Genomic DNA, 26014 nt, shown 5'->3' on the forward strand with positions numbered 1-26014 from the left:
TTTAAAATAGGAATCAAATCAAGGTGGCTTCCATTTTCTCCTAACAGCATTCAATATCCAAAGACAATAACATACTGATATAAGATCATCAAAGAAAGACAGGGTGACCTGAGGATTACATGTTCAGCCAAGCTCCCCTCCAAGCATAAAGGCTACAGATAACCACTTATACATATTCAGGAACTGGGGTAATATGGTTCCAATGAGCCTGTCTTAGAGGAACTCCTAGGGGGTGAACTTCAACTAACCTGGGAAGTTATCTGGAGAAACCACAACAGAAGGACTGGTTGTAGTTTGAGGCTGCAGTGAGCTATGATTGCACCACTGTACTCTAGCCTGGATAATAGAGCAAGACCTTGTCTCCAAAAAAAGAAAAAAAAAAGTGAATATGGTCATATTTTACCTTAGAACCAAAATGAAAACAAATGGAAGGGTTAAGGTAATAGGTAAGAATGTAAATATCATATATATGAAAATGTAGAAATGATAAAACTGACAAAAATTAGGTGGAGAAGGACAAAAGAGTATGGAATACAGAGTAAGGACAATGATTGCCATATGATAAAATAAATACAGTGGACAGCTATTATTTGAAATTGGCCAGTCACATAATTGGCATAGAAGCAAGATAAAGCAAATAGTACAAAGGTAAATGTTAAGGAAGATATTGTTGTCTAAAACTGGGTGATAGGGAGAAGGAGGGAGATAAAATTGGATTATTTTATTATTGCTACAGTAGGGACCCCATAAATACTATGCCTAAAGACAGAGAGGGCTAAGTATTATCAGAAGATATAAATGTATAATAATACTAGAACAGAAGCTGAGATCATTCCAGCTGTCAGAAGAACTGTACACACGCACCACTCCCCACCTCCCCACACACAGAAAGTGGACCATGCAAAGATTAAAAAAAAAAAAAACCTATGAAATGAGGAAATGTGATATAAATACATTACATGACCATATAATTACACAATTAAAACCAAGACCAAACATATCTGTCTTGTCAATACATGTTACATCAGTCACTTACTAATTACAAAATGTAAATCAGATCTCAAAGCAAAGTCTAACTCTTAAATGAAAAGACTGATAAAGTTTGAAAATAAGATTAAGAAAATGTGTGCCAGGCAAATGCAAATGAAATGACAGCAGAAGTCATAATCTTAATATTAGATGAGAGGGTATTCAGGTTCCTAAAATTAAATGAGACAAAGGATGACACTTTATAATGCTAAATGGTATAATTCCAAGATATGACAGTTATGAGAATATCCATATGATAAATAATACAACATCAATACTTACAAAACACAACTTACAGGAGATATGAGAAGCAATAGAAACACAGTTTCTATTGGTAGGGGGAGATTTAATTCCCTTCTCTTAGTTCATGTCAGATCAAGGAGACAAAAATGTCAGAGGAGGCCAAGTGCGGTAGCTCAAGCCTGTAATCCCAGCACTTTGGGAGGCCGAAGCGGGTGGATCACTTGAGGTCAGGAGTTCGAGACCAACCTGGTCAACATAGCAAAACTCTGTCTCTACAGAAAATACAAAAATTAGTCAGGTGTGGTGGCGTGTGCCTGAAATCCCAGCTACTCAGGAGGCTAAGACAGGAGAATCGCTTGAACCCGGGAGGTGGAGGTTGCAGTGAGCCAAGATGGTGCCACTGCATTCCAGCCTGGGTGACAGAGCAAGACTGCATCTCAAAAAAAAAAAAAAAGAAAAAAAAAAAAAGAAGAGGATGTAGAAGGCTTGGCGTGATTAGTAACCTGATTTAACCCAGTAGCCTGAAAATAAAGACTACACATGTGGCACTTTTACTACAATTGACCATGTAAGAGGCCATGAAGAAAACTTTAATACACTTCAGAAAGTGACAACACCACAGACAACATTTTCTGATTGTAATGCAATAAAATTTGAAATTTGTAACAAGATCAAAAGCCCAAAAGGCCTCTTCTACCTGGAAAATTAAAGAATAAAAAACCCTCTGTTTTAATAGTTCTTGGGTGAAGGAGAAAATATTGACAGAAATCACAGAACATCTAGGAAACAGTGATAAAACACTACGTATTAGAACTTAGTGGTTATAGTCAGAGCAGCATTCGGAGGAAATATGTGGCCTTAAGAAATTATGTTAATTACAAAAAAAGAAAACTAAGTATCTAACTCTGGGATCAAATAATAAAGATAAAACTGTAATTACAGAATGCCAGGAAAATGAAAATGTATCAAAACAAATGAGGCAATGCCAAGACATTAGTGAGCAGAAGCAATTTCATATGAGTAAATATTTTCATTATCTGGAAAAAGGGAGTAAATAAAGCTTCAATTCAAGAAGTTAGAATAATGATAATGAAAAGCCCTTAAAACAGCAGGACAAAAGAGAAAAAGGAAAAGCAGAAAAAATTAGAAAAAAGAAAATTGTAGAATTGAATTGAAAAAAAATCAAATAATTGGCACTTTGATTGGAATGAATCAACTAAAATAGATAAATCTTCAGCTAGTCTACTCTAGAGAAGTGTAGAAAACCGAGCCAAAATCCGTAATGAAAATAGGGACAGCTGGGCGCAGTGGCTCACGCCTGTAATCCCAGCACTTTGGGAGGCCGAGGCGGGGGGATCACGAGGTCAGGAGATCGAAACCATCCTGGCTAACACAGTGAAACCCTATCTCTACTAAAAATACAAAAAATAAGCCGGGCGTGGTGGCGGGCGTCTGTAGTCCCAGCTACTCGGGAGGCTGAGGCAGGAGAATGGCCTGAACCCAGGAGGCAGAGCTTGCAGTGAGCCGAGATCGTGTCACTGTACTCCAGCCTGGGCGACAGAGCGAGACTCCATCTCAAAAAAAGAAAAAAAAAAAGAAAAAAAAAAAAAAGAAAACAGGGACATAACAGCAGAGATAATTGGGAGTTAGGAATTTTAGAAAAATTCTAAGTTTATTTCTATGTTAATAGATTTGAAAATCTCCTTAAAATNCCATCTCAAAAAAAAAAAAAAAAAAAAAAAAAAAAAAAAAGAAAACAGGGACATAACAGCAGAGATAATTGGGAGTTAGGAATTTTAGAAAAATTCTAAGTTTATTTCTATGTTAATAGATTTGAAAATCTCCTTAAAATGAGATAATGTGAAGGAAAAGAGAAACAGAACTGTCTCAAGAAGCAGCAAGAAATATGAAAGAAACAGGAAAATTATCAAAGAATTACCTTCAAAGAGAGAGCTGGAGCCAGGGAATTATAAAGTGAATTTCCTAAATTTTCAAAGGATTAATAATTCCTGTGCTATATATACTATTTCAGAGCAGAGAAAATATTAAAATGTAGAAAACCTCGATTTTTATAGAGCTAGAATTACCTTGCCACCAAAATCTGGTAAAGTCCAGCCATATGTATAAGTATCATTTATGACATGAATATATATGAAAAATGTTAGAGAAATAATAGCAAATGAAATCTAACTAATATTAAAATAATGTCATGATAACTGAATTTTCTTCATTCCAGGAATATAAAAAGTTCAACATTAGGAAATCATGAACAATATTAATCATATCAGTAGGTAACATTAGCAAAGATTATTTCAGTTGGTGCTGAAAAGCATTCAATAAAGTTTAATATGTATTGATGATTTATAAGATCAAGTAACATATTGGAAATCAGAGTTTCCTTAATGTTAAAAAGAACATCTCTCAAGCCAACAGCCAACATCTAACTTCATGACGTCAGAAGGATTTTTACTGTAGAAATTGAACTTGTATTTCTCACGAATGTTCCTAAGTGCATTTGTCTGGGGAAAGAGTCCATGGCTTAATGAATGTAGATTATTGAAGCGCTCTGTGACTCAATATACATTAAGGTACTGAGTGAACACTAGGGCTGTCCTTTCACAAAGTCAAGACAAGACTTACCATGATCACGTTCATGTTGTCACTCACATTGGTCCGTATCTTCTCACCATTTCAATGTCAACAAAAAGAAACGGGTCGTTCATTTTAGAAAGGAGAAGACAAAATTATCCCTGTGTCTGACAGACTTGCTTACCACCTGAAGAGAACCAACTGAAAAATTAGTAGGACCGTCAGGAGAACCCAGTAAGATGGCAGCAACTATTTAGAAAATCTAGCGGAAGAAAAATTCACATTCGTAATACCGACAAAACAAGCTTCATGAGGAATAAACTCAACAATAAACACGTAGGCTCTGTATGAAGATGTCTATAAATAGTAAAAGTCTTGCGTAAGTTGAGAATCAGATCATGTTCCTGTATTAAAATGTTAATACTATAAAGATATCAATTCCCCTATTGAAAATTAGTTTTAAGTTTAATGCAAGCCTAACAAAAATTCCAAAGAAACATTTTGTTGAGAATGGAACTTAATGTTTTAAAATTTCATCTGGAGGAACATCAGATAACGAAACAGGTTATGAAGGCACAGTGATTAAAACATGGTATTGGTGAAAAAATGCACAGATCAATAGAGCAGAGATCACAAACAAACAAAAGGAGGTGTGAGCATTTGGCATATGACACAAGTCATGGGAAAGGGAGAAGTTTAAACAAATATGATGCTTAGATAATTGCCTAACCATTTAGCAAAAAATAAATTAAATTCTTGCCTCATGCTGGGTACCAAATTGAATTGAGTGTTGAATAATCTTGCTATGAAACATGGTAAGTATAATTTGAGAGGCAGACACTATAAAGAAAAAGATCTTTAGATGAGATGATCTAGAAATTTCTGGTATGGCTAAAAAATTATAAATATAAGCATGAGATAAACATAACCATAAATATGACATAAACACAAACATAAACATACCATAAATAAAAATATCATAAATATAACATAAATGTAACTGAAAGGCAAGTGACAGACTGGGACACATATTTGATAGACTGAAGTTTAATATTCTTTATATACCAAGAAGTCTCTCAAATCACCACAGAACAGAAAACAAACACCAACAGATGGAAAATGTACAAATGACAAGGATGAGCAGAAGAAATACAAATGACTGATAAACCCATGCAAGTTTCTCTATTATTATTACTCTATTAAATAAATGCAATTTAAAATTCAGCATACTATCTTCCATCTATCAAATTAACAAAGTTAAAAAAGGGTGAAAATGTACTCTGATGGTGAAAGGCTGGGAGTGTGGGCACACTTGAACTCTATAGTTAGGAGTATATAAATCCATACAATTTTTCCAGAGAGCAATTTGTGCACATCAGAGGTCTTAAAATGTGCATACTCCTTGTCAAGGAATTCTTTTCTAGGAGCTTATAATAAAGATGAATTTAAACAAGTGCAGAAAACACTTGGATAGGAGTTTTTAAAACTCCTCTACCCTATAAGTTGTTTTAAAAAATAATGTTGATGGCTGGGTCTGGTGGCTCATGCCGGGAATCCCTGTACTTTGGGAGGCCGAGGTGGGAGGATTGCTTGAGGCCGGGAGTTGGAGACCAGTCTAGGCAACATAGGGAGACCCTGTCTCTGCAGAAAATAAAAATAATAATATTGAAAAACCGCAAAACTAAGTGTTCATTGTATCTAGTAATATGTTTATAAAATTGAGTATCATATTGCCATCAGGAAGGAAGAGTATTATAGAAGTATATATTTTGACCTTGTAAAGATTTTCATGGTACATCATAGGTTAAAAAACAAGTTACAGGCCAGGCACAGTGGCTCACACCTGTAATCCCAGCACTTTGGGAGGATGAAGTGGGAGGATTGCTTGAGTTCAGGAGTTTGAGACCAACCTGGGCCACATGGCCAGAACTCGTCTCTACAAAAATAAAATAAATAAAAAAAACATAGAAAAATTAGCTCAGTGTGGTGGCATGCCTGTAATCCCAGCTACAGGAGGCTAATAGGGAAGGATCATTTGAGCCCAGGAGGTCGAGGCTGCAGTGAGCCATGATTGCGCCACTGCACTCCACCCTGGGTGACAGAGTGAGACTTCTCCCCTCACTTGTGCCCCCCATCCACAAAACAAGTTACAAGTTTGTATCTTGTGAGTCCATAATTTTGGTTAAAAAATTATATATATAAAGAAAATATTGAAGAGGACATATACCAAATGCTTATCAAATAACTAGTTATTTTTGAGAATCAGAATTTAAGACAATATTAATTTTTAAAAGTATTTGCTTATATTTTTCTAAATGTTGATAATGAACCTATATCACTTGCATAATTAAATATTTATTAGAAAAGATAGAACGTGACCTTCAAGGAAGAGACAGAATTTGAGCTGGGCCTAAATGAGAAATAATATTTAGAAAGATGATTTCAGATATGACCAATTTAGCATGTATATTAACCTGTTTAACGTTACTCTTTATTAGATACATTTTATCAGCATAATAAAAAACAGCTTGCTTCTTTATTAAATCCTAAGCAATTCTAAAACACTGGTTCAACAAATAATAATCATTGGCTGTTTGAGAAGAGTCAAGTAAATCATTTGAGCTAACAAGTTTAAAGTGATGCTCCAAAGATACCCTTGGATTGATATTTGATACCGTTGTCATTGGATATCCTGTATGTGAACATTTTTGCTTGAAATGCTGACCTATTAATTTTCCAGACATCTGTCACAGTCTTCAAATAAAACGTCAGTCCACTCTTTGCTCATTCATAATCTTGTTCTTTTAAAAAATGTACTGCCCATGTCTCTGATGACTCTCAAGTTCTTAGAATATTTGATTAACCAGAAAACCCTGTTCCCTAATGGAGCTGAACAAATATCTTCCCTTTTGCTCCCTTTCCCTGGAATTTTCTGTCCATCTCCTCCTCTGTTCCTTCCTGGCTCCCTCTGTGACCTCTCCGCCTCTCCAACCCTGCCCTCTTCTTTGCCTTCATTCCTTTATTTTGTTTTTGGTCACTTTCCCTTCTTTTCTTCTTCTCTCTTCCTTCTCTCTCTTTGTTCACTCTCATACTGTCATGTTTCCCCTCCTTCTCTTGTTTCCTCTTCCTTTGCTGTTCTACTTTCTTTCTGTCTCTTTTCCACTCTTCTAATCCCCACGCATGACAGGTCTATGACACACAGCTGGAGAATGTGGAGGCCTTTGAGGGCCTGTCTGACTTTTGTAACACCTTCAAGTTGTACCGGGGCAAGACGCAGGAGGAGACAGAAGATCCATCTGTCATTGGCGAATTTAAGGTAAATCCTCAAGGACATGTCCCTAACTCAGGTGGGCCTAAGACTATGGTGTTGGAGCAATAAGTGAAGGGGAGGGGTCATACCTGCAGTGGTGACCCTGGTGCTGATAATGGTGACCACGTGGGTAATGGAGGTGGTGATGGTGGTGCCGTTGATGCAGAATCTGACTGTGGTGATGGGATGGTGTTGGGCTTGGTGACCTCAGTGGTGGTAACTCTGGTAGAGATGAGAGTGGTGGTCATGATGGTGATTGTGTCGGTGACAATTGTATTTGTTTTTAGTCTGTTTTCATGCTGCTGATAAAGACACACCCAAGACTGGGAAGAAAAAGAGGTTTAATTGAACTTAGAGTTCCACATGGCTGGCAAGGCCTCAGAATCATGGCGGGAGGTGCAAGGCAGTTCCTATATGGTGGCAGCAAGAGAAAATGAGGAAGAAGCAAAAGCAGAATCCCCTGATAAACCCATCAGATCTTGTGAGACGTATTCAGCATCACGAGAATGGCATGGGAAAGACTGGCCCCCATGATTCAATTACCTCCTCCTGGGTCCCTCCCACAGCACGTGGGATCTGGGAGATACAATTCAAGTTGAGGTTTGGGTGGGGACGCAGCCAAACCATATCATTCTACCCCTGGTCCCTCCAAATCTCATGTTCTCACATTTTAAAACCAATTATGCCTTCCTAAGAGTCCCCCAAAATTAACTCATTTCAGCATTAACCCAAAAGTCCACAGTCCAAAGTCTCATCTGAGACAAGGCAAGTCCCTTCCACCTATGAGCCTGTAATATCAAAAGTAAGCTAGTTACTTCATAGATACAGTGGGGGTGAAGGTATTGGGTAAATACAACCATTCCAAATGGGAGAAATTGGCCCAAACCAAAAGGTTATAGGGCCCATGCAAGTCCGAAATCCAGCGGGACAGTCAAATTTTAAAGCTCCAAAATGATCTCCTTTGACTCCGGGTCTCACATCTAGGTCATGCTGATGCAAAAGGTAAGTTCCCATGGTCTTGGGCAGCTCTGCCCCCGTGGCTTTGCAGGGTACAGCCTCCCTTCTGGCTACTTTCATGGGCTGGTGTTGAGTGTCTGAGGCTTTTCCAGGTTCACGGTACAAGCTGTTGGTGGATGTACCATTCTAGGGTCTGGAGGAAGGTGGCCCTCTTCTCATAGCTCTATTAGGCAGTGCCCCAGATATGGGGCATCAGGGCCCCCACATTTCTCTTCTGCATTGTGCTAGCAGAGGTTCTCCATAAGGGCCCCACCCCTGCAGCAAACTTTTGCCTGGGCATCCAGGTGTTTCCATACATCTTCTGAAATCTGGGCGGAGGTTCCCAAACCTCAACTCTTGACTTTCATGCACCCACAGGCTCAATACCATGTGGAAGCTGCCAAGGCTTGGGGATTCCACCCTCTGAAGGCACAGCCCAAGCTGTACATTGGCCCCTTTCAGCAGCTGGGACGCAGGGCACCAAGTCCCTAGGCTGCACATAGCATGGGGACCCTGGGCCTGGCCCACAAAACCACTTTTTCCTCCTGGGCCTCTGGGCCTGTGATGGCAGGGGCTGCTGTGAAGATCTCTGACGTGGCCTGGAGACATTTTCCCCATGGTCTTGGGGATTAACATTAGGCTCCTTGCTACTTGTGCAAATTTCTGCAACTGGCTTGAATTTCTTCTTAAAAAAATGGGTTTTTCTTTTCTGCTACATCATCAGGCTGCAAATTTTCTGAACTTTTATGCTCTGTTTTCCTTTTAAAACAGAATACTTTTAACGGCACCTAAGTCAACTTTTGAATGCTTTGCTGCTTAGAAATTTCTTCTGCCAGATACCCTAAATCATCTCTCCCCAGTTCAAAGTTCCACAAATTTCTAGGGCAGGGGCAAAATGCCACCAGTCTCTTTGCTAAAACATAACAAGAGTCACTTTTGCTCTAGCTCCCAACAAGTTCCCCATCCCTATCTGAGACCACCTCAGCCTGGATTTTATTGTCCATATTGCTAGCAGCATTTTGGGCAAAGCCATTCAACAAGTCTCTAGGAAGTTACATAGTTTCCTACATTTTGCATCTTCTTCTGAGCCCTCTAAACTGTTCCAGCCTCTGCCTGTTAGCCAGTTCCAAAGTCGCTTCCACATTTTTGGGTATCTTTTCAGCAACACCCCACTCCTGGTACCAATTTACTATATTAGTCTGTTTTCACACTGCTGTTGAAGACATACCCAAGACTGGGAAGAAAAAGAGGTTTAATTGAACTTACAGTTAATTAAAGTTCCACATGGCTGGCAAGGCCTCAGAATCATGGCAGGAGGTGAAAGGCAGTTCTTACATGGTGGTGGCAAGAGAAAATGAGGAGGAAGCAAAAGCGGAAACACCTGATAAACCCATCAGATCTCATGAGACTTATTCACTATCACAAGAATAGCATGGGAAAGACTGGCCCCATGATTCAATTACCTCCTTCTGGGTCCCTCCCACAACATGTGGGAATTCTGGGATATACAATTCAAGTTGAGATTTGGGTGGGGACACAGCCGAACCATATCAACAATGATGATAAAAATGAAAATTCACCCTTTCTTCTTTTCAGGGCCTCTTCAAAATTTATCCCCTCCCAGAAGACCCAGCCATCCCCATGCCCCCAAGACAGTTCCACCAGCTGGCCGCGCAGGGACCCCAGGAGTGCTTGGTCCGTATCTACATTGTCCGAGCATTTGGCCTGCAGCCCAAGGACCCCAATGGGAAGGTAACTCTCCTAGAGCCCTCACTTCCCCCAGAGTAGCAGGCTCAGGTACAAGTGGCCTGTAGAACCTGGACACAAACTCTGCCTCAGGAAGTCCATAGTAGGTTGGGAAACAGACAAACACACAAAACCGAGAGGTGCCTGGATGGAGTTGTGTTAAGGACCAAGTGCTCTAGAAGGTCAGGGAAGGCCAATGTCAGTACAGAACTTTGGGAAAATGGAGAAGGCTTCCTGGAAGGAATAGGACTCTTAGGATAGATGAGATTTTGATAGGCTGGGAGGGAGAAGAAAATAGTGTTTTAAGAGGGGCCAAAAGCATAGACAAAGATTTGAAAGAAAATTGCTTAATGTTTGTCTAGAACAAGAATAAAGCATAAAGATAAGTAAGACTGAAGGTATAGGTTGAGACTTTCAATGGTGAATGGAGAGGAGTGATAGGGGAGAGGAGCAGGCTTAGTGACTGCTCTGCCTAGTCATGGCGGAGCCCCAGGCAAAAGGGAATGCTGGTAACACTCACCCTGTCTTTATTTAAATTTTTGATATTTTGTTCATCACAGACTATTGACATTGATTTTAATTTTTAAAATATTTCATTAAAATATTGTTTATCTTGATAACTATTTTGGCTCCTCCTTACATTTTGTGCCCAAGGTAAGTGCCTGAGCTGTCTGCCCCTAGTCATTGCTTGAGATGGAGAGGGGATATTTGAAGGAGGAAAGGAGTCTGGAGTTATGGGGAGATGGCAGGGGTGGGAGGCAGAGTAATGTTGGGAAGAGAAAGAAAGAGGAAAGAAGAGAGGCAGGGGTGGGGCCTGATTTGCCTTTAGAGGCATGAGGCTAGGGTACCCTCTTGTCTCCTGAGGCAGGTTTAGGCCTAGCCTGTGTCCTTCAGGTGGCGGGTGGAGGCCTGTTTTCCCACCCTGTAGCCCCACCTTTCAAGGGGCAGAATGGAGCAGTTCTCAGCGTAGGCACCACTGATGGCCTCCAATGTGTGGTCATGGCTGGCGGGTTGGTTTATATGCTTGAAGCCTTCTTGATGCCAGACTAACCCTGGGTAATCTGCAGCCCCAGCTGCTGGGCCACTGGCTGAGGGGTGCTGCTGCTTCCAAGAAGCATGGGGGGAGACCTCCCTGGGCTAGCCTAGGCTGACATAGGCTAACCGCCCTTCTCCCTTTCCACATACTTAAACAGAGGTCACAGAGAGCTCTCTTGTCGTGTGTGTAATGCATGCAGACTGTTGTGTTTCTGATAAGGGCCCGGCCTCTCCCAATGGAGCAGTAGATTGGGAGTGTGAAGGACTCAGGTGCCCCATTCCCACGGCTGGAGCCAAGGCCAGAAGCCCATATCAGGGGCCAAGTGGAGTGGTGTGGTATGTGGGAGGGGGCCCTGTCCTGGCAGGACACAGCCCACATCTCAACTTCCTGATGGCTGCTCCCTCATCCCATCCAGAGGCAAGGCACTCATGAAGCCCCAAAGACAGGTTGGGGAAATGATTTCACAGACGTGTTTTGTCTCCTCCTCCAGTGTGATCCTTACATCAAGATCTCCATAGGGAAGAAATCAGTGAGTGACCAGGATAACTACATCCCCTGCACGTTGGAGCCTGTGTTTGGAAAGTAAATTGGGGCATCTTGGGTCTTGGGGTGGAGGAGCAAGACAGGATAACCCACAGTCTAGTAGGGGAGATATGACTGGCACTGTGAAGTCCCTATCTCCTGGGGCAAAACTGTATTCCTTAAATCTTTCATGTCTGTGGGGGCATAGCGTCAGCTAGCCCTTCTTCAGCTGCCAAAGACTTGATCCCAGCAGAAGCTCCTAGTTAAACACTAAACAATTACCTCTAAGATCAGAAATCTACATGGCTTGAGCTCAGGAGTTTGAGACCAGTCTGGACAACATAGCAAGACCCCATCTCTACAAAAAATAAACTTAGCCAGGCATGGTAGTGCATGCCTGTGGTTCCAGATACTTGGGAGGCTGAGGTGAGAGGATCCCTTGAGCCTATGAGTTTGAGCTTATAGTGATCTGTGATCAAACTACTGCACTCCAGCCTGGGTGACAGAGCAAAACCCTGTCTCAAAAAAAAAAGTAGAAATCTGTATGTAAACTCAGAAGATGCATTTGCTAATTCTTTTTTTTTTTTTAAAGATAAACTTGTGCTTTGGAATAATTTTAGATTTACTAAACAGTTACAGAAATAGTGCATAATTTCCACATACCCCTTACTCAATTTCCCCCACTGGTAACATCTTACCTAACCATGGGACATTTGTCAAAATGAAGAAATCATCATTGGTGCATTACGATTAACCAAACTCTAGACTTTTTCAAAAGATTTAGTCAGTTTTCCTACTAATACCCTTTTACTAATGTCTCAGGACCCATCTGTTATACAACATTGCATTTAGTAGTTAATTCTCTGTAAGTGTCCCACATATGTCTGTAGCAAGAGCTAGGGAAGAATGTAGACCCAAGATAGTAAAATGATTCCTGAAATCTAAGAACAAGGAAAGGAAAAATGAATGCCCATTGCATGGGAGTATTTCCTAGGCATCCTGAATTGCTATTTGGATGTGAGCTTGTTTAGGCCAGAGAGGGGAGGATGCAGAGGGAGGGTGGCAGCTATTTCTCTTGCACCTGCAGGAGAAGACACCTACTGTTCTGATGTTATCAAGTCACATATGGTACTTATAAACTGGGGTCTGTTGAGTTAGTTGTGGTCACTCACCCTGCAGTGAGGACCCAGTCTCCTTGGAGAAATGCAGCTTTTGAAGGTGAACCAGCCCTGGCCAGTGATGAGCCTCCACCAAGCGGGGATTGCAGGGAAGTGGTAGGTGGGAGAGAGGAACTCCGTCTGAGTTCCAGGAGCTGACGAGCTCCAGGGGCTGGCACCAGGCCTCAGGCTAATCCTCATGGGGCAGTGGGCAGGGCCTGTTCCACAGTGGGTAGGGGCATGTCAGGGTTCAGGGGAGATAGGGGAGCCAGTGCAGGAACACACCCCTCCCATGCCTGTTTTCCCATCTCCCACCAATCCTGGGCAAGCTGGTCTGCCTGGTGCTTCAAGCCTCCTTCAGATCAGAACGGAAACCCTTCCATTCTATAACCCATGTGTCAGACAAACACAACGCATGAGGTGGAATCAAAGCACAACTTGGTTTTTGTCAGCATGGATTCCATGGCATTACCTTCTCCTTTCCCCTGTGGAAACTGACAGGCAGGTGACTTTTCTGCTCACACAGCCCAGCCACTTTAACTCACGAACCCACAGTCTCAGGCCATAACCCACTGCCCATTTGTATGGAATCCTGAGCTCCCTGATGGCTCCAGGAGTGTGTCCCCACTTTGGGTGCAGTTGTGTGTGTGTGTGTGTGTGTGCGCGTGTGCATGTGTGTATGGATGTGTGTATGTGTATATGTGTGCATATGTGCACGTGTGTGTGTGTGTGTCTGCGTCCATGTATGTGTGTGGTGTGTGTATATATGTGTGCATGTGTATATGTGTGTAGGTGTGTGTGTGTCTGTGTGTCTGTGTCTGTGTGTGGCATGTATTGTGTGTGTGTATGTGTATGTGTCTCTGTGTCCATGTGTCCGTGTATGTGTGTAGTGTGCGTATATGTATACGTGTGTGTATGTGTATTTGTGTGTATATGTGTGCGTGTATGTGCATGTGTATTTGTGTGTGTATGTGTGTGTCCATGTGTGTATGTGTATGGTGTGTATATGTGCATTTGTGTGTATGTGTGTGTAGGTGTGTGTATGTGTGTGTTTGTGTCCGTGAATGTGTGTATGTGTATGTGTGTGTATGTGAGTATGTATGTGTGTATGTGTATATTTGTGTATATGTGTGCACATATGTGCATGTGTGTATTTGTGTGTGTGTGTGTCTGTGTGTCTGTGTCCATGTGTCTGCATATGTGTGTGGAGTGTGTATATGTGCATGTATGTGTGTGTGTGCATATGTGTGTGTGTGTGTGGTGTAGGGAAGGAGGGGCCCTGCCTTCCTCCTTTCCCGGTCCAGTGTTTCTCCCTTCCTGCTCTGGCTGGCCTCTGAGGTTCTGACTCCTGCAGTGTCTGGGCTAGGGAGAGGGCCCTTCTCATGTGCCCACCACTGCTGTCTTCCGGATACTCTCTGAACCACAGATGTTGAAAGCCGACTTATTTTCCTGTGCGTGCTTTCCAGAGGTTCCCCAGAGAGCCCCCCGTGAGCCCTCCCACTGCACTTTCTAGACATGGCAGATGCTGCGTCCCTTTAGCTGCTGTCCCTGGCCTCTGGTTCTCAGATGGTCCACTCCACAATCTCTCGCTGCTCCAACCCTTTGGGGGTCCACAGGGCAGGATTCAGAGAAGTTCCAGTCTGGCCTCATAGTGGCCTCTTCTCCTCCCAGGAAATCCTTGTGTTCCTTGCCCAGGCATGGGCCAGAGTGCACCTCCTCCCAAATGTGGCCCTTGCCCTCCTTCTCCATGCCACAAGTTGCTTACGTTTCTCTGAGCATGCACCAGGTGCCAGGCTTGTGTCTCCAACCTGCAGGGAGCTCATTTTAGGGGAAGAAGGGAGACTGCCTCTGCCTTTGATGCCCATGGTAGATGGTGGTCTCAGATACAGCAAGAGCTCTCGCCAGAGAAATCTTTTCACCAATTCTCCCTCATCCCAAACCAGAAGTGGGTGTGAAGAGTCCAAAAAGCAGGCCCCAGGCCGTGTCATCGGTAAATTCCAAAGCTCTGGCCCCTGGCTCTGGAGTTTCACATCTCTTGCATCTGTTGTTTCCTGGTGTCATGGTCAAAGCTTCAGTTTTAATGTGCATTTCCAATTCATTATTTTGGTCTGTGTTCCATCAGGCAGGCACCTGCCTTATGCCCAGCACAGTTTATTTGGGAAAGTCCTGTCCCCCCTCTCCCTACACACACACTCAGACAGGCCCAGTACAGCAGTGCTGTGGGTAGTTGTGCCTGTAAGAGCTATAGGGGGCCCAAGGAAGGAAGACTCCCTGGGGTAATTCTGAGCGCTTGACCTGCCCTGCCTCTCCCTTGGGTGCCCCATGTTGGGTGACATTGGGAATCTGCCTCTCCTGCAGGATGTTTGAGCTGACCTGCACTCTGCCTCTGGAGAAGGACCTGAAGGTCACTCTCTACGACTATGACCTCCTCTCCAAGGATGAAAAGATTGGTGAGACGGTCATCGACCTGGAGAACAGGCTGCTGTCCAAGTTTGCGGCTCGCTGTGGACTCCCGCAGACCTACTGTGTGTACGTGGATGGGGGCTGGCTGCTTCTCTGACAACACAGCACCCCTGTCTACTGAGCACTTACTGTGTGCCAGCCCTGGGCTCAGCACTTCCTAGGCATCCTCTCACTGAGTCCAATAGGAGTCCCATCCCCACTCCACAGATGAAGAAACTGAGGCCCAGAGATGTTATTGCTTCTAAGTGGTGGAATTAGGATTTGAACCAAGAACCTGGCTCATCACATTGTTATAATCCAGTTATCTGTAATGCACACGGAAGGCCTAGAGAGGGCTAGGCACCTGGAAAGGAAGAGAGGGAAGGAAGGCAGGAAAGAAGCAGAGGAGACAGATGGGAGGACACGTGTGCTGCAGCTGGGCCCAAAGGGGAATTTTGTGATGTTTTATGTCAGGGGAACGCATGTGAGGACAGCACCTCTCTTCCCACCGTCTCGAGTCTTGTCTGGGTCTGATCCTCTAACTCTGGAAATTGAAAATATTTAAGTTGCAATTCCATACTTAAACGAGTCCTTTTCTCTCTGAGTCTCCATTTCTCCATCTGTAAAATGGGATACCCCATCATGGTGAGCGATCAGATGGGACACCCACTGTAAAAGCAAGGGCTGGGCAATGCTGTGCATGGGGGTACACTGGTCCCTGCATGCCCCTCTGCCCTCATGAGTGTCCTTGAAGCATCTCATCTAAGTCTTGTGCTTGGTCCTCAGCTCTGGACCGAACCAGTGGCGGGACCAGCTCCGCCCCTCCCAGCTCCTCCACCTCTTCTGCCAGCAGCGCAGAGTCAAGGCGCCTGTGTACCGGACAGACCGTGTGATGTTTCAGGATAAAGAATACTCCATTGAAGAAATAGGTGAGCTGCCACATGACCCCAAACCATGGTGGGTTCTCGCTGTATCCCTTCCTCTCTCATCAGACCCTCTGCTACCATAAAGGACCCAAGCGGACATAACCCATATCAGCAGACTATGGGCATGGGTCTCGCCAGGGCAGCACAGAGGGGCTCCACTTGCACTTGGTACTTTGAGCACCAGTACTGACCTGTGATGCCGCTGTGAAAAGTAGAGGTCAGGGCACGTTCAGGGTCAGAGTGCAGTCCAAGGCCCGGTTGGGGCCCATCTGAGGGCAAGCTCAGAGGTGAGTCTGAAGCCAGTGTCAGGGTCAGAGTTAGGCTCAGTCTTTCTGGCATTGGCTGGTCTGACTCTGGTTGGAGTCTAGGGTACAGTCCACTTCTCAGAAACGGTTTTCTACTTGAATTGCACCAGCCTGGCAGCTTGACCCTGATGGTACCTTCCAGGCTCCCCACTCACAGCCCATGCAGCGAAAGGATCCCAAGGCAGGCAGGCCTGGTAGTGCCCCCACCCTGCCCTGGGTCCTGCCCAGCACTGCTGGCTGAGAATCCCGCCACGTGCTCTCCGTGTGTCTGAGATGCCCGCAGGCCTGCATCACCCACTCAAGAGCAGCTCAGACTCCCCAGAGGTGTTTACAGGCCCAGCTGGCCCCTCACCTCCTGGTTGCTTCAGAGATGTTTGATGTCAGAGCTGGTGCCAAGGTTATAAAAGGGAAAGGATGGCTTTGATGCCCCCATCCCCCACCCCCTCCTCCTTCTCATTCTGTTTTCCTGACTCTCCCAGGTCATGGCTGAGCCAGGCTCGGCCATAAGGCACGCCCCTGCCCCGCCCCCCTTCATTCCCTTTTCCCATAGAATGTGCATCTGTTTTCAGAGGAGCCTCATTTCCTTCTACTAGTCTGTGAGCAACTTTAGCACAGGGCCATGGCTCATGGTCATAAAGTCATAGGAAACAAAAGCCAGAAAGCTGGAGATGGTGAAGTCCAACATCTGCCTGCTTTTACAGATGAGGCTGGTAAGACCAAGAGTGGTGAACGACCTGTCCAATGTCATCCAACCAGCTAGGAGCACAGCCAGGTTCCTGGCCCTGTGTGCCTTCTGAGGCGCAGGCCTCTTTCTTTGAGGCCCCTACTGAAATGGGCAGGGCAGGTCTGATGGGTGAACACGTGTGTGTGTGCATATGGGTGTGCATGGGCACGCCTGGGTACATGTATAGATGCGTGTGCCCACCATCAGCTCCCCAAGCCAAGGCCTTTGACATAGTGGGCTCTAAGTTCACGTTGCTGGATGCTTGGCCAGGCTTCTCAGGGTCAGGAATACCGCATGTCTTCTCCCCACCCGTAGCACCAGTTTTTGACCCATCCCCTAGCAGGGAGGAGATGTACCTGGGAAACACGTGGGGGCAGGAAGCGGTGTTCATGCCTCGTCACGCATCTTTCCTAAATGAGCCTGTGATCTCAGCTGCCCTGCTGCTAGTCGTGTGGCTTCTCTGTGCCTCAAATTTCTCATCTATAAAATGGGGATAATAACAGCACTCAGCTTCTAGGATCCTTGTGAAGAATAAATTTGTTAATAGCTTGAAGAATAGTGCCTGGCACGTGGTTCCTGCTCTAGAAGTGTTTGCTGTTATTGCTATTATTTTAGCTACTGCTGCTAATAGAACAACTTACGTGAGTGAGAGCATAAAACTAACAGCACCAAGATGCCAGATCTAGGGGCGAAGGTTGCTGAGGCTTAGAGTTGGGAGCAGTCAGGGAGGGCTTCCTGGAAGAAGTGGGCTTTGGAGACAGGAGGATTTGTATGGTGGAAAATAGGAAGAAAAACTTTATAGAACAGGCTTGGTAGAAATGATGGCAATGGGGAATCTGGATTTTAAGCCTGGAGCTCGTGGACAGCAAGATTTCCCCTATGGAAAGTGAGACATGAGGACCAGAACAAGTGCATCTGGGCCGGGGGTGAGGGTGCGGGGGTTAGGGGCTTCTTATTACTCTCAGGCAGCCCTGCTCAGCCTGCTCACTGGGCAGCCCCATCATCTCTCACTTCCCCTCCTCCTGCAATCTTTTTTTTGTCTTCTCTCTGGGGCAGAGGCTGGCAGGATCCCAAACCCACACCTGGGCCCCGTGGAGGAGCGTCTGGCTCTGCACGTGCTTCAGCAGCAGGGCCTGGTCCCAGAGCACGTGGAGTCACGGCCCCTCTACAGCCCCCTGCAGCCAGACATCGAGCAGGTAGGACTTTGACCCTTGGGCCCCAGAGTCCTTGAACTCCAGATAGCCCCAACCCCAGGGACAACGTGGATATCCCAGAGGAGCCAGTGGGTCCCTTGAGATTTGGTCAACCCCTCCTTGACCCATTTCTTCACAGTCCAAGTGCGGCCGTGGTTGGCCTTGGAGGGGATCTTTAGGGTCTGGCTTCCCCTGGCTGCCTCCATCCCTCAGGGCCTGTGAAACGAGTCTGAGCTTCCCCCTTCACCCCTGTAGGCCTGGCCTCTGACCTCTCCTTGTCATCCTGAAGCCTCTGTTTCAGCCTGACTTCAGGATGCCCCCATCCAACCACTCTCTGTCAGTGACTCAGTCTCAGATGCCTGGCCCTGTGCTGGGCTGCTGTGGGGTATGCAGCCAGGGTGGCCCTGGCATCCTATGACCAAATGACAAAGCCACCCACAGAGAACAGTCCTCAGTGGGAGGGGAATCCTCCCACGCTGAAGGGCGAGGACCACAGAGACAGCAGCCTTGGGATGGTGACAGGGAGGGCTTCCCGGAAGAGGTGAGCTCAGAGCTGGGTTTTGGAAGAGGAGAAGGGGAGACAAGGTTATAGGCAAAGAGAAAGGCCAAAGTGAGCCACGAGGTTGCCTTTGTGAATGCCAGAGGTCATACCTCTGTTGTTTGGAACTGAGCTCTCTCTCCACCTAGGTGGTTTGCCTACCGGCCTCCCCAAAGTGGCGCAACGGGTGTGGAAACTTTGGCTCTTTCATCTTCTAGTTCTGTGACCCTGCAGAAGTGACTTAATCGAGTTACTTCAATCCCTGCTCCTTCTGCTCTAAGATGAGACAAATTCACACCTCACTTGCAGAGAGGGAGGAGGATGAGGCGTGGGCAGGGAGAGCCGTGTCCTGCCATGGAAGCCTTCTGAGCCCTCCATAACTGAACGGTGCTCTCTGACATGCCACGACTCTGCACATGCCATTCCCCTGGCTGCCAAGACTCAGCTCAGCCACCACCATCTCTGAGAAGCCTGTCCTGACCCTTGACCCCCAGGCACAGGCCCAAGTCAGAGGCCTGTCGGGCAGTGGTCACCTCTGCAGTTGACCCTGTAGTCCCGTTTAGGGCAGTGAGGTTTTCTCTGGAAGGGCCTGGGTTTCTCTGTTCTGTGTCCCCAGCGTCTGGCCCAGAGCAGGTGCTTGGTAACAGTTGGCTAAATGAGAAGTGTGGGGAGAGAACGGGCCCTGTCTCCACAGGGGAAGCTGCAGATGTGGGTTGACCTGTTTCCGAAGGCCCTGGGGCGCCCTGGACCTCCCTTCAACATCACCCCACGGAGAGCCAGAAGGTGACTTGCGCAGCCACAGGCTCTGAGCTGGGCTGAGGGGTGGGGGCCTTGCAGCCTGCTGTGGGTGGGACTAGGCGGTTGCTCTTTTCTGCCTGGCTTCAGGCTATTCGGGCCATGGAATACAGTTCTCGTTTGGGCCTGGGCCAGTGTCCAGCCAGGCAGGCATCAAGTCCTCTTGGACTAGTCTGCTTCTTGGCTTCTTGGCCAAGGCCTTCCCATCCTCTGGTAGGAAATCTAGGTGGATTGGAGTCATACCTTTCCCCAGGTTTTTCCTGCGTTGTATTATCTGGAATACAAGAGATGTGATCCTGGATGACCTGAGCCTCACAGGGGAGAAGATGAGCGACATTTATGTGAAAGGGTAGGGAGCCAGCGTCCTCTTGCCTGTCCAGCTCGCCACAGCTCCCATGCTCCCTCTGGGTTGCACACAGCATGAGGGGCTCTGGCTCAGGGAAGGGGAGAACAAGCAAGTTTCCAAGGAGGGCTCCTGGGGGTGGTCCCTGCCTTTGGGGAAATTGTTCTCCAACCAGATTTCTTTTTCCGCACTGAACTTTGGGTTGAACTTACAAGTTTAGTGGCTGGGAAGTTAGAATGTTTTCAAATTGATGGCACATTTTGTACATCGTGCCGATTTCCTGGGAATTCTTTTGCAGTAAGCTCATCTACCTTCTTAACTCCTTATCTGCCTAAGTTGACAATGTATATGCTGTGTTGGAAATCTTAATGAGAACCATTCTCTAAAAATGTGTATGTCTAGTTGGATGATTGGCTTTGAAGAACACAAGCAAAAGACAGACGTGCATTATCGCTCCCTGGGAGGTGAAGGCAACTTCAACTGGAGGTTCATTTTCCCCTTCGACTACCTGCCGGCTGAGCAAGTCTGTACCGTTGCCAAGAAGGTCAGTGTCCTTCCCATTCCCCGTGGTGTCAGCACCAGGGCTTCTAAAGTTACCCTGACCTGGCCACCAAGTCCCTGCCCAGCCTCTGTCACAATCTCACTGCTGCCCCACCACATTGGAGCTACCACTGCCATCTCCACATGGCCACCACCTCCACTGTCCCGGCACTGCCAGTGTCACCACCACTGCTGTCTCAGCATTGTGTGATGGCCTCTGTCCCATCACAGCCAATGTCACCATGGCTGCTGTCCCATCACTGCTGGTGTTATCACGACTGTTGCCTCCTCACTGCCAATGTAACCACCACTGTTCCGTCGTTCATGGCACTACCATGGTCCTACCCCTGCTCTCATTACTGCCTCCACCATCTCTGTATCCACCCCTTGTCACCATCTTTCCCATCCCCAGCACTGCCGTCACCCCATGGCCACCTCATGACCACACAGTGCCATATCCATCATTTGTAGCTAAATCCAGATCCCAAAGTCACTGCCTCCCTCCCTACCTCAGGCAAGTTAAGCAGCAGGAAGGATCATGGGGTCTGAGTGGGCAGAGTAGGGACACCCAGCATGGCCTTCAAAGGGGCAGTGGGGCAGACCCCATGGGGGAGCTTCCCGAGAAGGCCAGCCTGATCTATAGATCATGGTGTCCACAGGATTGGGAGTTGCTTGGCCAAGTCTTTCCCATACCCCATTTTCCACATCTGTGCCTATGGTCACTGTCCAAGCTGGGCAGTCACTTGGAGCGGCTCTGTGCTTGCAGGCCCACAGCCATCACCCTCCTCTCTCCACTCCCGCCTCTCACTGCAGGCCAAAGGCACCTGGGGAGACCTGGTTTGCATCAGCCAGAGGGGAGGCTGGATTTGGGGACCTCGGTCTCTGTGTCTCAGCATCTGCTAGTTTAGGTCTCATCTGGGGCATCAACTTTTTACCCCTGAACTAGGCAGAACTCGAGGGCAGCCGGCCTCTTCCTGGTAGGACTAGGCCTGCCCTCAGAGAGCAGCCCCCAGAACACAGAATGGGCGCTGAGGGCAGTGGAGACTTCAGGGCTATGCTGGCTGGAGGCAGAGGGGCTTCTGCTGTAACTTCTGACCATCGTTGTCCCACCCTGAGGTGCTCTCCTACTCAAGGGGGTAAATGCCTCTCTGGCATCTAGGTTCTGCTGGCCCAATTTCCTTCCAGAGGTGGCCCAAGGCTTTAAGCCTCAAAGCTTCTATGACTCCTTGTCTCTTGAAAGGAAGGGGATATATGATGCGTTCCTGTGCCTGGATTTTCTTAGTTCTCTTCATTACACCCCCTCTGCATGGCCCTTCCCAGCCTAACATGCAGAGTCACCTGCATGTAGAGAAAGCAAAATGTTCTGTGGAGCCTTCCGAAACCATGAAACAAAAGAAAACACGGATTCAACAGGGTTGAGTGGATCTCTTTACCGAGCCATTGCTGTGGAGTGACTGGCAGAAAGCAGAACTGAGCAACAGGGTTCTGTGAGGTCAAGGAAAGCCTGGGCCGTTTGCAGGTTGAGCCTTGTTTGCTGCTGTTCGGTGTGCTTGCCTGTCACAAGCCTGCTTCCATCAGAAAGCCAAGGCTGCATCTGCCCCAAGACACAGCACTGCCCCCGCCCGCTCTGCTGTGGACAGAGGGAGAGGAGGCCTGGGAGTGGACAGGGGGGGCTGTGCCGCACGTGGCACCCCCAGGGCTCACCTAGAAGGGCTGGACATGGATGGGGACTGAGACCGAGAGGAGTGGGAGGTGGGACAGCCCCTTCCTCATGACAGGTGGAGATGTGGATAAGGAGTGGCTGGAATGGAGGTTTCTGCTTTTGTCTCTGAAGTAAGAGGAGAGATGATCTGGTACTGGGGCAGGTGACTTGAGACCAGTGGAAAAAGCTGGAAAGAGCTGCTGTGCTGAGTGGGTGGGGGAGGGACACAGAGAGATGGGGAGGAGTGTGACTGGCATCACAGAGAGGGTTACCTGGCAGTTCTGGGGACCCAGTTGTGGTTGCTGATTAAGAATTTGGGGTGACTCCATTCTGGCAACGATGTGGTTTTGTCTCTTTATCATACAGCCTGGTCAGGAGGAATGAAGAAGGGGAGAGTGGGGCCAACCTGTGGGCGAGTTCCAGAGGAAGACAGGATATGGAAGGGACTGCCTGATGGCCGAGAGGGTCTGGGCCAGACTTAGGACAATGAGAAGCCCCTGGGGGAGCAGGGATGGAGAGGAGGAAGAGGGGTCAGGAAGTTGAAGGAGAGGATCGCTGAGACGAAAGGCCAGAGGGGAAGGGACGTTCTACATGATGCCAGACTCTGGGGAGAAGGTGGCTGGAAGGAGGGGCAGAAAAGGTCAGAAGAGGAGGCTGAGAAACAGAAACAGGGGCCAGGTGGCTCTGAAGTCAACCAGAAGTGGCAGACAGAAACTGGCTTGGCTGAAGGCGGAGCCAGAGGGTCCCTCTTGGAGTGAAGGGACCCTGGGAGGCAGGCAGAGCCATGGCCACAGTGGGGCACCAGTTAGCTGGGCTGGGCTGAAGGATCGAGTCTGAGGTGGGTTTATGCAGGGGCGCTGCACAGCCTCTGGGCTCCCTGGGCCTGCCACAGAGTCAGGCCTCTGCCGTGGGGTTCAGGGCCTCTGGCAGGCAGGCCCTCCAGGGACCCCATTAACCAGACGAGACTGTCGTAAAGTACAAGGTCTCCTTTCATCCGGCGGCTTTGAACCACCACTGGTTGCCCCGGCCCGGCTCCCCACCTGGAGCCCAGCACACCCACTGGGGCCTGCCTGCGCGTCAGGCACCCACCCTGCAAATAAACAGCTAGTAAAAGCGCCCAGGCCAGGAGCATAATGAGCGCCTGGGACCTGGGGGGGTTCATTCCCCAGGCTGGAGCCCCAGCCCAGCTGCTCCCACCAGGGGCCGTTTGAACCTCTGGCTCATTACCGAGCCCATAAACCAAGCCGGCCAGAGGAATGGAGGCTGCTGGCGGGCCATGCAGGCGGGCCTGCGGAGCTGGCCATAAAAGCTCGCCAGAGGAGGGAGGCACCTGCAGAAGGGCTGGGGCCCGGAAAAGGGGGGAGACACCAGACAGAGGGCTGGAGGCGAGGGGCCAGCTGGAGACCTGAGCCCCTTCCCCAACCCAGGCAGCAGTCCAGGCCGTGGCTGGTGCTTTGCACGGTGACCAGTCTTCACGGGGAAGGGATTGTGGTCTTCGGTTCGGGTGCTCACTGGGATTTCCATGGTCAACCTCTGAGGCTGGGCTGGCCACACAGCAGGCCCTGGCTGGACAGCAAGGGTGGGTTTACCAGGCATTCAGTGGAGCTTTTCCCCTGCAGAGTTGGGTCCAGGCCCCTGCTCTGACCCGGCACTCAGGACTTGGCACCCGTTGTCTGCAGGATGGTCACACTGTTTCCTGTCCTTGCCACTCACCCAGGGGAGAGTTATAGTGAGAAACCAGAGAACAAGACTGCGCTGGAAAGCCCTAGTGACAGTGCTGGGGGTTGAGTATGGCTGGACTGAGGGGTGCTCTCCGGCCTCCGCGTGTGCAGTCCCACACCGCTCAGTTGCTTCATGAAATCTCAGTGGGAGGAAGCCCAAGATGACCTTGTTCCAGGCGAGCTGGTCTGAGGGAGATGGGGTGGGGAGAGAAGGGCCCCTCCTCTCCTTTCAGTAGGAGACAGAACTTCCCAGTACTTCAGGCTTTGGCTTTGCTCTGGGGCAAGCTCTTGGAGTGAAGTTGGGTGGGGTGGAGAGGGAGGAGCTAGGGTCTAGATTCCAGTGCCAACTCCTTACAGCAGCGTGCTGGGAGATCCTTCTGTGACAGCCAGGCTGGGGTGGGGTCCCTCAGAGTCTCAGTTACCCCACCCTGACCCTGAGATGCCAGGTACAGAGCAGGGTTTACGGTACAGAGCAGGACTCTGGAACCTGGCTGCCAGAATTTGGATCCAGCTTGCCACTTCCAAGCTGTGTGATCTTGGACAAATTACTCGCTTTGGTCTCCTCCACTGTGAAGATAGTATCTCCTTCATAGGTAGTTGGAAGGATAAATGAGTTCATAGCAGTAGAGGGCCAATGCATAGGAAGCATGATATTAATATTATTATTAGTGGTCAGACCTCAGGCACATTCCTTTAACTTCTCCAAGCCTCTCCTTCAACATCTGCAAAATGGTAGTGACGACTTTGACTTACAGAATTGGGAGGATTAATGGAGCCATCTTATGTGAACTGAGCCTGCATGGTGCCTTTTTGGGCCCTTTTGGGCCTTCTGGGATCTGCCTTTCCCAGTCTTCCCACAGGACCTGACTCTGTCAAGACCCTTGGGGATGTCCTACTCCTCTGTCTCCTCCAGGCAGCCTCCAGGCTGGAAGGGCACACTGCCTCTCTCTAACCTTGCTTCCTTGCATCCTTCTCTGTTCCTCCTCTGGGTCAGGATGCCTTCTGGAGGCTGGACAAGACTGAGAGCAAAATCCCAGCACGAGTGATATTCCAGATCTGGGACAATGACAAGTTCTCCTTTGATGATTTTCTGGGTAAGCACCATTTCTAGAATCCCATTCTGCACTTGGGGGCTGCCCCAGCACCCACACTGTGTGTTTATGCCACTGTTGGACCCTTGGGGAAGCCTAGCAGGAGGAGTGGTCCTGCTTTCTGCTTTCAGGGAGCTCAGGGTCATGTGTCCCAGTGTTAAGTGAGGTGTATGACACACAGCAATGTCAGAGTGATTGGTGGCCACTGAGGGTGGACCTGTCAGTAGAGGTGGCACTGAACACGGCCATGCTGGATGGCGGGACTCAGATCCGTAAGGATGCGAGGGACGCAAGTGTGTGCTGCCTGTCGCCAGCTGTCTGGCCTCACATTCGACACAGACTGAGCCCTGTGAGTGAGGGTCTCAAGTCACTCTTCATCCTTGTGCCTGTGTGACCGACTGAATGAACAAACACAGCCTCCATCCCCATTACTGCCAGACAGGGTTCTGGTGGAAAGGGCTGTGCTGAAATCCGGGGCTGGGGAGCAGGGATTCTGGGTTGAAGGGAAGGTGGTGATGGTGGCCTTGTAGGGTTAGGATATGGGGACAAGGAGGAAGACATTGTATGGGGCCAGCATGCTTGTCCGTGAGAGCAATGAGTTCATGATAGCTCCGTCATGGCTATACAGGTTAACTCTGGAAAATGCGGTCTGTCCATACAATGGGGTATTATTCAGCCATGAAAGCAATGGAATACTGATACATACTACACTGTGGGTGAACCTGAAAACATGCCAGGTGAAAGAAACCAGACACAAAAGGTCAAATATTATGTGACTTCATGTATATGAAATGTCCATAATAGGCAAATCCATAGAGACAGAAAATAGGTTAGTGGTTGCTAGGGATTGGGAGAAGCGGGGATGGGGAGTGACTGTGACAAGTAAGAGGTTTCTTTTCGGGGTGATGGAAAGGTTCTGGAATTAGATGGTGGTGACGGTTGCACAACTCTGTGAATATACTCAAAGCCACTGATTTGTACACTTAAAATGGTTAAAGTGGTGCATTTATGTGACGTGCATTTTACCTTGATTAAAAAATAAAGCGAGCTTGTGAAAATGGCAGCC

General features: G+C 47.6%; 1 protein-coding gene across 13 annotated transcripts in view; it reads left to right on the forward strand.

Moving 5' to 3' along the window:
• The window catches only part of DYSF (dysferlin), a 231302-nt gene that overhangs the window by 194065 nt on the left and 11223 nt on the right, over positions 1-26014 (forward strand). For all 13 annotated transcript variants that reach the window (XM_025353665.1, XM_025353669.1, XM_025353667.1 and 10 more), the window contains 10 exons: positions 7049-7177; positions 9764-9919; positions 11440-11531; positions 14987-15157; positions 15857-15999; positions 18082-18221; positions 19451-19539; positions 19805-19900; positions 20297-20438; positions 24852-24951. In XM_025353665.1, the coding sequence (XP_025209450.1) occupies positions 7049-7177; positions 9764-9919; positions 11440-11531; positions 14987-15157; positions 15857-15999; positions 18082-18221; positions 19451-19539; positions 19805-19900; positions 20297-20438; positions 24852-24951 (1258 nt within the window). The remainder of the gene's footprint in view (positions 1-7048; positions 7178-9763; positions 9920-11439; positions 11532-14986; positions 15158-15856; positions 16000-18081; positions 18222-19450; positions 19540-19804; positions 19901-20296; positions 20439-24851; positions 24952-26014) is intronic.

The sequence above is a fragment of the Theropithecus gelada genome, chromosome 13 (assembly GCF_003255815.1).
Source record: "Theropithecus gelada isolate Dixy chromosome 13, Tgel_1.0, whole genome shotgun sequence".
NCBI lineage: Eukaryota > Metazoa > Chordata > Mammalia > Primates > Cercopithecidae > Theropithecus > Theropithecus gelada.